Source organism: Mastomys coucha, unplaced genomic scaffold (assembly GCF_008632895.1).
Source record: "Mastomys coucha isolate ucsf_1 unplaced genomic scaffold, UCSF_Mcou_1 pScaffold22, whole genome shotgun sequence".
Classification (NCBI taxonomy): domain Eukaryota; kingdom Metazoa; phylum Chordata; class Mammalia; order Rodentia; family Muridae; genus Mastomys; species Mastomys coucha.
Window position 1 is genome coordinate 99,615,539 of NW_022196905.1, and position 12,501 is coordinate 99,628,039.

General features: G+C 36.2%; 1 protein-coding gene across 11 annotated transcripts in view; it reads right to left on the reverse strand.

Moving 5' to 3' along the window:
- Hfm1 (helicase for meiosis 1) overlaps nucleotides 1-12,501 on the reverse strand; it is an 87,399-nt gene that overhangs the window by 47,148 nt on the left and 27,750 nt on the right. For 10 of the 11 annotated variants that reach the window (XM_031337159.1, XM_031337152.1, XM_031337155.1 and 7 more), the window contains 7 exons: nucleotides 11,439-11,482; nucleotides 11,148-11,249; nucleotides 10,648-10,793; nucleotides 9,043-9,137; nucleotides 8,257-8,390; nucleotides 5,616-5,663; nucleotides 1,940-2,020 (listed from right to left, as the gene is read on the reverse strand). In XM_031337159.1, coding sequence (XP_031193019.1) covers nucleotides 1,940-2,020; nucleotides 5,616-5,663; nucleotides 8,257-8,390; nucleotides 9,043-9,137; nucleotides 10,648-10,793; nucleotides 11,148-11,249; nucleotides 11,439-11,482 — 650 coding nt within the window. The remainder of the gene's footprint in view (nucleotides 1-1,939; nucleotides 2,021-5,615; nucleotides 5,664-8,256; nucleotides 8,391-9,042; nucleotides 9,138-10,647; nucleotides 10,794-11,147; nucleotides 11,250-11,438; nucleotides 11,483-12,501) is intronic. The other variant, XM_031337154.1, reaches the window with a different exon arrangement.

Sequence of the window (12,501 nt, forward strand, 5' to 3'; positions counted from 1 at the left end):
CCTTCCTTCCTTCCTTCCTTCCTTCCCTCCTTCCTTCCTTCCTTCCTTCCTTCCTTTCTTCCTTCCTTCCTTCCCTCCTTCCTTCCTTCCTTCCCTCCTTCCTTTCTTCCTTCCTTCCTTCCCTCCTTCCTTCCTTCCTTCCCTCCTTCCTTTTTTCCTTCCTTCCTTCCCTCCTTCCTTCCTTCCTTCCCTCCTTCCTTCCTTCCTTCCCTCCCTCCCTCCTTCCTTCCTTCCTTCCTTCCTTCCTTCCTTCCTTCCTTCCTTCCTAGATGATCTATATCCCAATTTAATATCTGCCAAGGTTCTTACAGATACCAGCTTCTTACAGTTTTTAAAAGATTAATCTTTTTTAAAATAGGAAAAATATTGGTAACCTAATAGATATAACTAGCCAAATATTTGAGTATTGTGACCACAAATTAAAAAACAAAAACTATACTGGACAGTGGTGGCACACGCCTTTAATCCCAGCACTTGGGAGGCAGAGGCAGGCAGATTTCTGAGTTCAAGGCCAGCCTGGACTACAGAGTGAGTTCCAGGACAGCCAGGGCTATACAGAAAAACCCTGTCTCGAAAAACCAAAAAAACAAAAACAAAAACAAAAACTATATAAAGCAGAAATATTAGAGTATATAGATAGAATTTATATACAAAATAATAAACTCTAGAAGATAAAATATTAGTAACATGTAAGAACAAGAAAATCATAAAAAGAATTAATTGAGATGTGATGGCACATACCTATAACTCCAGCACTCTGAAGGCTAAGGCAGGAGGACTTTCTTTAGTATGAGGCCAGCAATAAGTACAGAGTGAGACTGTCTCAAAGCAAAGCAAAACGATTTTTTAAAACCCAGAGAATTGGAGATACCATTTAGGAACCACTACAGAATTCTGCTAAAGTCAACCAAAATAGTTAACAGAAATACAGCTATCATTTATAAATCCTCAAAGACCTGGATGGTGGTGGAACAAGCCTTTGATCACAGCACTCAGGAGGCAGATCTCTATCAGCTCAAGGCCAGAATGGTCTACAGAGCAAGCTCACTACACAGAGAAATCCTGTCTTGAAAAGAACAAGACAGACAGACAGACCCTCAAAGAACAGGATATTTTACCTGGATAGAGCTGAAATCCAAAGGATTCCTTTGACTCATGTGACCCTATGAAACTACTCTATCATCTAGTTTACCAAAAATGAAGAAAAATGGAAGGAAATCTAAGGAATCTTCCATCTAAGATTCCTTAGAAATCTTTTGAACAAGTAACTTCAGAAGCCATAAAAATCATACATGTGACTACTAAAAAGACACTAAAGTGTGACTCTTGAGAAACACATGCCCACCGCATGCGCATCATCCTTTCCTAAGTACCCGTCTCTTTCTTTAATGCCCATGCCTAAGCTCACGTTTCTTCCTTCCTGACTCATCCTGATACTCTCCTTTAGTAAAGGTCAACAATATTGCTTTCACTTGAGCAGAGGTTTCAGAGTGTGGGATGCCTTGTTTCTTTGACAGCTCTGCTGCTGCCAACACACAAGATGCAATTCTTAATGAATTTACATAATGTTTATAGCTGCATCTGTGAAGCTAAACTGTATTTTACAAGAAGAGAAACTGGAAACAGAGATCCAAAGTCTGAAGCTTACAGTAAGAAAAAAGGTCAAAGAGGCTCCCATTTAAAAGCAGAACCAACACAGCCGTGTCCAGAAAAGAAAATCAGGCAGCATCCATTGATGCTGAGAAAGAAAAGATGTTACCTGATCATTTACTAGATGTGTTTAATAAAAAAGGAAATGATGCCTTATAGCTATAAATGATGATACTCTATTGAAAACAAAATCATAATTTTGTCTTACCACTGCTTAAATTTTAGTAAAACAAAATTTTAGTCTTAGTAAACAAGCGTCAAACTCAGTGACACCATGAAGGAAAAATACCTGTTGGTTTGAAATTAACATCTTCATCCATCTTTATCAGGTCTAGAGATGATAAATCTTTCAGATTCTTCAAACATAATTCTGTTCAATTATAGAAAACACCTTTTTAAGTTTAGTAAAATAAGAAATAAATTAAAATAAAAATTTACTATTAAATATATTGAAGATGTCTGCTATAGCATAATTGTTTTAGAAGAACTGGAGTCTTTTAAATAGCAAGGAAAAAACCTCAGGAAACAACATCCAATTAGTATGTTAAATACCATTCAGCACTTTGGGACTTTTGAAATTATATATATGTATTACTCTAACTAATTCTCAAAACATAATAAAAAATGCAAAAATATTACTTATATATACACACTGGGAAACTAAAGAATTGAGGCTGAATTACTTGTTCCAGGTCTAAGGATCTGTTTTGTTATCTGTTCTCCATTATGGCATTGTTTTTCTTTTACACTTTTATCAAACATATAATAGCACAAAATGATACTGGCTGACACCAGAATTCAAAGGGCTACTCCTGATGGTCCAGATCAAGGAAATGCAAAGACATGTAGATGGGATACAAAAAAGTGACAGAATTTAATTTAGTAAAGGTACACTCTCAAGGAGGAAAGAGGATAGAGCAGGAAAAAGTATAACAGCTCCACTGCCTGGCTTTACAGGGGCCTGGGGCCCTCTCCCTTATGTGCACAGTGCAGCCCAGGGCCCTTCTCCCTCATGTGTACAGTGAAGCCCAGGCCCTTCTCCCTCATGTGCACAGTGGAGCCCAGGGCCCTTCTCCCTCATGTGCATAGAGGAACCCAAGGCATGCTCTATCTGTTGTATGTAGTTCCACATACACTTTCACATGTGCCATTAACATCTTAACTCTCTACCCAGAGATGTATATTTTAGCATCATATTGAGCCATTTACTACTCCCTATACTTCTGTGTGGTTTGAGGGGACTGCAGATGCCCTCAGCAGAAGGGGTCATTACTGCTTCCTCTTTGCCACCCTAATTTCTCATAGTTGCCTTAATAAGGTCTATACAAGATTCATAACCTCACTTACTGCCTATTCTCTTGCTTCCAAAGTATAAAGTCAGAGTTTTATGAATCTGTTCTCAAACTTGTCACTCTTAACCCTCATCCTGTTTGCCACTTTAGTGAAATAATCACTTAAGTTTTTCTAGCTGATGCTTTTTAGTTTTTTACTTCTACTTCTTTGAAGAGGCTGCCATATGTGTCTTCAGAAACCTCTAAAAAGGAAGCAATACAAATTCATGTGAACACCTTCCAAGCTTACTGTCCTCACTACCCCATGCAACAGCCCAGAATGGAGACAGTTCCCAGCAGTGCACCCTGCCCAATCCTAAACAGAGGAACAAACCATAAAAAGTCCTTACAGTCCTTATAAGGACTAGTGTCATGCAGGCAACCTGGCACAGTTTAACACATTTGATAATTATGGCTTTGAAATATTTTCTAATTACCTTAGTTACCCACTATTAAGTTAAAATTAGCTTATTATCCACTGATCAGTCACTTGATCAGGGAAGATTTTTACTATCCTATATGCTGAACATCACTCTAAGGTTTAAGTTTATAGTGGTCAGTACACATTTCTTCATATATGTAGAACTTGAATTTTAATGAAAAAACAAATACACAAACAATACATTTTGGGTGTTGGAAACTAGTGAAAAAACTAAAGCTGAGAAAGGTTTTTAAAAGCTAATAGTTTTTTTTTTTTTTCGAGATAGGGTTTCTCTGTGTAGCTCTGGCTGCCCTGGAACTCACTCTGTAGACCAGGCTGGCCTCGAACTCAGAAATCCACCTGCCTCTGGGATTAAAGGTGTGCGCCACCACCGCCCAGCAAAAGCTAATAGTTTTTTAAGCACTTAACTAAGGTTTGTATGCATTTTTAATTTAGCTGTATAAATATATAATTTCTATATAAAATATAGATATCCCTAATTTTCACAATAAAGGCATTTTTCCAAGGTCAAGAAAAATAGTAATAACTATAACATGAAAGTCATTTCATCTTTAAGTGAAGATAGATTTAAATAAAACAGCAAAGAAGAAATCTCTGAAAAGTGGGTATTTGAACAGAGATTTAGATGAAATAAATGTGCAAGCCATGTACAATACTTGAGAATGTTCCAAGAGCAAGGAAGAGATGATGACAAGACCCTGAGTGACAATGAACACACTGTAACTAGCTAGTGATAATGAACACACTGTAACTAACTAGTGACAATGAACACACTGTAGCTAACATAGTGACAATATGCACACTGTAACTAATTAGTGACAATGAACACACTGTAACTAACTAGTGACAATGAACACACTGTAGCTAACATAGTGATAATATGCACACTGTAACTAATTAGTGACAATGAACACACTGTAACTAACTAGTGACAATGAACACACTGTAACTAACTAGTGACAATGAACACACTGTAGCTAACATAGTGATAATGTGCATACTGTAACTAACTAATGACAATTAACACACTGTAGCTAACATAGTGATAATGTGCACACTGTAACTAACTAGTGACAATGAACACACTGTAACTAACTAGTGACAATGAACACACTGTAACTAACTAGTGACAATGAACACACTGTAACTAGTGACAATGAACACACTGTAACTAACTAGTGACAATGGGCATACTGTAACTAACTAGTGACAATGAACACACTGTAACTAGTGACAATGAACACATTGTAACTAACTAGTGACAATGGGCATACTGTAACTAACATACAAGGACCAATTTAGAGATGAGAAATAAAATGGAGAAAGGGACAAGAAATGACATCAGAGACAGAGGCAGGAGCTATTGTGCTATAGACACATGTAGACAGTATGAAACTTTGCATTTTATTCTCGTGGTTACTGTACCACTCTTAGAGCCTACTGAGTAAGAAGCACAATCAGGTTTGGAACAGCAAGCCCTGTGCTGCTCTTTCCTCCAAGGGAGATGTCAGGGCTCAGAACACAGTGGGCCTAGCACACTTGGACCTGAGGAGCTGAGAGCCTCAGAATGGCTACCCTGGCCTTCAGCCTCTGTCCTAACTAGCTCCTAACATATTTATGCTTTGGGCAAGATAATTTATTACTTTATCTCTGTATTTTTATTTGCCACATATAACTATTCAGGGAACAAATTAAAATTAATGTTACTAGATCCAAGATTCTTTATTTTTACTGAAAGTCTCAACACAAGGAAGACACAGCAATTTTGAATTCTAATAAGTGCATTTTGAATTTTCATAGTTTAAAAGATACTTAGTGAAGTATTAAAGTTGAAGTTCAAAAGAGAAGTATTGCACAGATTTGGATGAGAACCCACAATAAATCCAGAATTATATTTTCAATTAAAATTAACCTAAAAAAGGAAAATGAAGTGTTTCATCTATGGGCAATGTTTTCAGAGATCAAAGTCATTTAATACAAAAACAGATATTCTGACAGAATTAATCAATAAATATAGAAAAACTATATATGCCAAGCTTTGTACATAAAAAATAGTTTGCCAGACAAGTTTACTTTTTAAAACAATTTACAAAAGGATATTCTTATTTCTTTAGTAACTGATATTTTTCACCAAAATTTATACTATATATATAGATGTATAGATATAGATATTAGAAGGAAATACATCTAACCTTGTAATTTTGCTTCAATTCCATCTCTGTTCAATCCAGATACAAAACCTATATAAGTGATCAAACTTTTATTTAAAAAAGATCAGACTGTATTTAATTTACAGGTTCAATTTTAACCTCACATAAAAATCACAACTATATTTCATATAGACTAATAGCAGTTTAATGAGCTCAAAAAGGCTTAACTATTCATAGAACACAACCACTATTTTGAAATCTTTTCAACTGGCTATGTTTTGTTTTCTTAATCTGTATTAAATAATCTGAAACTATTGAGCAAGAACCATGTAGAATACATTTAAAGATCTATTTTATTATTTTTAGTTATGTCTGCATGTCTGTGTGGGGCTAAGTGCACTTGAGGCAGTGTATATAGTCAAAATTTGAAGATGATCTATATGCTTATCCACAGAATAATTGGCTGAAATATGGTATATTGATACAACTGGGTCTATATTATAATAACAAAAGGAATTTGATGCAATCCCATAACCACTATGAATTAAAAGAAACTGAAGAAAAAAAGGAAATACTTCTGTTTACATCAAATTCAAGAAATATAACATGAACATACTTGTGGAAAACCTTCTACATACTAGATGTGGGTATCTGTGTCTATGTGTATATATTTAATTTTACTTTTATACCTATATAATTTAACTTTTATACCTAAGATTTCTGTCACTTACTGTGGTAATACAATATAAAAAAATTCACTACAAAATAACTTACAAGGAGAAAGAAGTGCAAATTGCAACACAGATGAATTTTGCACAACACTGATAAAGAGATACAAGTATATACCCACAGGGTGAATGTGAATACAGTACTCTCAAGAACTGCTGACAGCCATGTAAGTCACTAAGGACAATAATTTAGCAACTGACACTACATTTTAAAATGATGTACCCTGTGACCTAGAAACTTCACATCAACTGGAACTGCTTAGACATGACAGGTGGGGCTGGTTAAGAGCTCACCTTCTCCTGCAAAGGGTCTAAGTTTGGTTCCCAGCACCCAGGTCAGCAGCTCACAACTGCCTGTAACTCTAGTTCTAAGGGAGATGGAGACAGGAGGATGACTAGGTGAGAATGTTCTTGGTGCAGGTTCAGTTAGAAACCATCCCTCAAAGGGGTACATGGAGTGACAGAGGACATGTGGTGCTTTCTTCTAGACTCCACTCACCACTACCTAGATATACATGTAAACTCACACAGACATATATACACAAAAAAACAAGTAAAATAAATCCTTAGGTATTTGTTTTAAAAATAGACTATGTTATGGCTCAGTTTTACCACTCCTCGGTAAATAACCAAGGGATGCTTAGTCAGCATACTCCACAGGGATGCATGCCCAACCATGGACATTGCTGCATTCTTCCTCACAATAGAAAGAAACTGAACCAGCCTAAATGTTCATGTTCATGAACAGATAAAGAAATGAACATATGGATACAATGGATTTTTTTCTAGCCCTGAAGAAAAATGAAATCATGAGATATGCAGGAAAATAAATGGTAATGAAGATTATTTTGTTAAGAGAAATAAGCCAGACTCATGTATATAATCCAGTGTGTATGCTCGTGTGTGTGTGTGTGTGTGTGTGTGTGTGTGTGTGTATGTGTGTGCATGTGTGTGTGTGCGTGTGTGGGTGCATGTGATGTGATGTGAAAGCAGACTCTGAGAAAGAGAGACCTTAAGGATGATGGAGAGGGTAATGGATCGGGTAATATAATGCAGCAGGGAGCATGTTTGTGGGGATCTGAAGGTCTAGTCAGAGGGGGCTGTGGAGGGAGGGAAAGCAGTGGGAGGAAATAAACATAAGCAAGCACAACGACAGACATGATGAAAATGAAGCCTACCACTTTTTATGCTAGCTTAAAACTTAATTAAACAGAAACCCTCCAAAATCTATTGGGGGGAAACTACAAAGAAAGGTGCAGAACAATAGTGGCAGGCATACAGCTCCAAATGCTGGGAGGCTAGGGCCAGAGGCTTCTGGGATTCCTGGTTTGCCAAGGCCACAACAGCAATTGAACTCAGTTGCTCTCCCCTGCAGGTAGCCAGGACTAGTAACTTGTTTTAAATTAAGTGATGATGACTACAGTTACAAACAAGAAAATGCAGCTTTTACTTAGCCAGTCTGTCTTTTATTACTCTTCCGGCAGGAAGAGAGATGCAGGAAAAGTCCACATTGAAAATTGTAAGCCTCAGCCAAGAGTTCTGTGACAGCCTTCTGAGTGAATCAGCAAGCCCTGCCACACATTCAGGCCACTGCAGTTTGACTGACATGCTGCCAGCATCTCAAGAGAGACTCAGATCCAGACCTACTAGCTGAGACTCTTGACTTCATAAACTGCATGAGATAATAAAGCTTTAACTTATGTTATTTAGTTTATGTACTTAATTTTTTCTTCCATTGAGTCTATTTTTAACAGTGTTGATTTTAAAGCTTATTAAAGGACTAGGAGTAGAGCAAACAGTGTGTTATCATTTTGCCTGCTTTACTTCTGAATATACTGGTGACTGCTACTATTTTTTCTGTTGCTTATTAGTTTCTGTAATCTATTTAACAGTATAAATAGAAACCCTGATGGTTTGAAAAACAATCACTATATTTCCAGGTCAAAGTAACAAACCATAGTGAGATGGGTTTTTCAGAGCTCTGATATACAGCAGTGTTGATCGGATCCAGTCCAGAGCAACGTTCACGTCTGTGATGGTGTGCAGCACTATTTCTGCATTTAAATGTTCAATAAGATGTCTGTGCAAACTAATGGGGGGGAAAACTCTGCATGATTAATGTGAATTTCAAGAACACAAATCTTACTTTTTAAGCTTTATTAATATATATGTTAGTTGCTACTTTAATAATTAATGAAAAAATTTCAAAGACATAAGAAAATCTTTAAAAGGCAGCTCAAGATCTTAAAGAATTGAGGTTTTTCCATATTTCACAGTTCTAAAAGACACATTTTTGCAAAGGTCAGTGTGGTGACAATAGTGCAGATTCTATCCTACTTTACCAACGATAAGTACTTATGGCTCACTGAAAACCATCCCAGATATTATTCCCTCTGATTATAAAATAAAGCTCAAGGTGTGAAAATATTTCTCTTATTAAAAGCTAGTAATTACAAATTTAACTTTTGTAAGTTATAGTAATAACTAACAAGACCTTATTACCGTTTTAGGATTTTAGAACAAAGATATGCACTACTGTGTGCTAAGAATCACCAATAGATAACGCTGTTGTCTTTAAATAAATCTATTTAATTCCTAAAATTACATAAGGTTTACAGTTAAATTGTTAGACTATTTCAAGAAAATGGCCTTAGGAAATCCCCAAACCAAATTTCCTTTCTATACATTAAAGGAAATCAAGTCATGCTAGTTTAATTTCTTTTGGTCCTGCTCTCTGTTACCTGCTTTCCACAGTGTCATTACAAGCTAGCATCTGAACGTACTTCTCTTTAGTACTTAATCGAGTCATAATAACTACAGTAGCTGTGGTGTCAAACTGCAACAGAGCACAGGGTTGGAAAGGTTAGAGCATACCTAGGGCAGAGTCTTTTCCTCAGAACTTTGATTTCACACTGAATGGAAAGGACTAAAATCTGCTTCTGAATTTTAATATTAACAAAAACTTTAATTTTAAAGTCTTCCAAGTATAACTATAAACACCACTTTTGTTTCAATATAACTTAATCTTGACAATGTTAAAGTCAAAATAAATCTTTGTAAACTGAATTAAAAATTTAAGATTTAATGTAGTTTTCATATATGCTGATACGCTAAAGTCATCTGAAAGGAGGAAATCTCACTTAAGAAATAGGATGAGGAACTGTCAGAGGGTGGACTGGATAACAACTGGACTGTAAAAAAAAAAGATTAAAGATAAATTTTAAAAAAAGAATACTTAACATCACAATAAAGGTATACTAGTAGATAATTTCCCTTTCATCCCCCAACTACTGATGTAAACAAGAAAACAAAAATAAAGTGGGAAAAAAAAAAGGCAGGGCGGTAGGTAAGCCTGGAGGGCATTTTCTTAATTAGTAACTGATGAGGTAGGGCCCAGCACATTGCAGGTGGGGCCATCCCTGGGCTGTGGTCCTGGGCTCTACAAGAAAGCAAGCTGAGCAAGCTATGGGGTGTAAGCCACCAAGCAGCACCCTTCCTCCATGGCCTCTGCATCAGCTCCTGCCTCCAAGTTCCTGCTCTGTGTGAGTTCATGTCTTGACTTCCATTAATGATAGACTGACTGTGGAAGTGTACACCAAATAGACCCTTTCTTCCCCAACTTGCTTTTGATCAAAATGGTGTTTCATCACAGCAATAATAACCCTAACTATAATACTGTATAATTTGATAAATTTAATTTATCCCTTAAAATTAAAAACTTGTGTGATATAACATTTTTATTCTTTGCAAATGATTTTTTCAGGATGTTCTTTTAGTATCTATACAAGTGACTTCTTCATTCAAACACTTGTCAGATATATTTTGAAATAAATATGGATTGACTTTTAATTATAAAATTTAATGCTATAACCTTGGGATGTTACATGTTCTGTAACTCACAACAGCCCTTCACAATGAAAAACTGCCTCTCCAAAATGCCCAGACTACCTGATATGTGGCTGGTGCCTGTAATCTTAGTATTTAAGAGGCAAAAACAGAAAATGGCAAGTTTGAGCTCAGCCTCAGCTACATGTAGAGATCCAGTTTCTAAAATAAACATAAAAATGACAAAACATCTTTATTCAAATAAAAAAATAAGATCGAAAGGCCCTTTAAAATTGCTTTAATACTACCCTCATCCACAGAGAGTCGCTTAGACAAAGCTGGAATGTAAAGTGTATATATCCCAGCTAGTGAGTCTTTTTATACTTATTCCACCATTAAATTTGATTCTTAAATTACATTTTTAATCTAATTTGAAATGCAAATTAAAACCATCACCACCCCCTTATTTGCTATATTTAGAATGTCAAAAACAAAGCAAGAGAAAAGCTATTGCCCCTTACCTGGGGTCTGCCAGCTCTCCCAATCATCTGCAGGATGTCGGTCTCGCTGTACTCTTCAAACACACCTCCAGTGTAGTGCATGGTAGACTTTACAACGACCAGGTGAGCTGGCAAGTTCACTCCCATAGCTAGAGTACTGGTAGTAACTATCAGATTGAATGATAACCAAGCCTTATAACTTTATTGTCCTGGGAGGATATTTGCTTATAAAACATATACTGATAAAAATGAACTAAAAACTCTAAGAAATTTAGGAAAAGGCATAGAGGACTTTGTAAATAATGTACCCTAAAAACAAAACAGCTAGTAAGTTCTTTTCAAATTGCCCTATGTTCAATAAAATGATAAACAATTAAACCTTGCCAAAAATTTTACTTTAATATGAATGCACAGTTCTTTTTAAGTTCTTGGAAGAAAATAATTAGAATATTTAACTTTTTTTCTCTTAAAGTAATTTTTCAAAATATTTTTACTAACTCTAAGAAATATGTTTTACTTACAAAGAACTGGTAGATCTCCAGAGGTAAACAACCCTTCAACCAGCTTTCTATCTGACAGCTCCAGCCCAGCATGATGGTAACCAACGCCATATACCAAGGTATCTATCGTAGGAAAACGTCGCCTGTCAGTCACTGCTACCTTGTCACTAGCACTGACCCCTTCTGTCTGTATTTAAACATGCTATTTAAAAGTAATCTCTAGGCTGGAGGTATGGCTCCATGGTAGAGGCACTCCCGAGGCTCCAGGTTCAGTTTCCAGAACAAGAAAAGTAAACTTGTCTTTAAACCTACCTTTTAGCTTTGAATCCCTTATAGAATATGCAGACTTCTGCAACCTATTAAAATATAAAATTAATGTTATTCTCTGTAACATCAGGAAATTCTGAAATGGTTTATTTTAAAAAGAGATTTTCACAACACCATTATCGGAAAGCTATCTTTTAAAAATCAAAACAAACAAAAATCCACAAGCTCTGACAAGTTTTATTAAAGGAAAACCTTCTTCATATACTTTTTACAAGTCTGTCTTGGCATGCTTCCAATAGTATGGGAATCCCTGGGGAGTGGCAGCCAGGGTGTATGTACCTGTCTATAGCAGGAGGAGGCACTGAAAACTATCTCTAAATGGCAGGGACTAGGAGGAGGAACAGAACGAAGGACACTGTATGAAACGCTCTTACGAATGTATGGCAACAGGAGCAGCATGGGGTACTTAGCTTTCCTATTCAGAATGTATTAGCTGTGACATTAAAACTCACTCTAAGCCAAAAAATTAGGACAAAAAAAAAACCCAAAAAACTCCAATGTAAACACTTATTATGTGCAGAGTCAGAAGAAACCAACCACAGAATATGCCTAATAATGTTTGTAAGAAATAAGAAGTTTCAAGCCCACCTTGGTGAGCGCATAGAGAGGGAGGCAGAATGACTGAGGCATAAGCTGTGTCAGTGCTGTGAAACAGAAGCAAAGATGGGGTTGGGGAGAAGGTCAGTGGTGGAGCGCCTGCCTTCCACGCACAGGGTCCTTCCTCAGTTCCGAGTGTCACAGCGATGGAAGGAAGGACAACGTTTTAAACTCGACTACATCATTAGTGAGTGAAATAAACAAAAACATAGGTATAACTTTTTATTGTGTTCTGTACTTCTCCCTGCCATTCATATTCATGAGGACATTTCCTTTATGTAAAAAAAAACAAACCAAACAAACCAAACAAACAAAAAACAAGTTTAAGGAGAAGAGGAATTTATTAAAGAGTTTTGATAATTTTAAAAAGGAATTCTGGGTAGTCTTAAGTATATCTAAGAAATCCCGTGTTGTTGTTTTCTGTGTCTTTTTTTTTTTTTTTTTTTTTTTT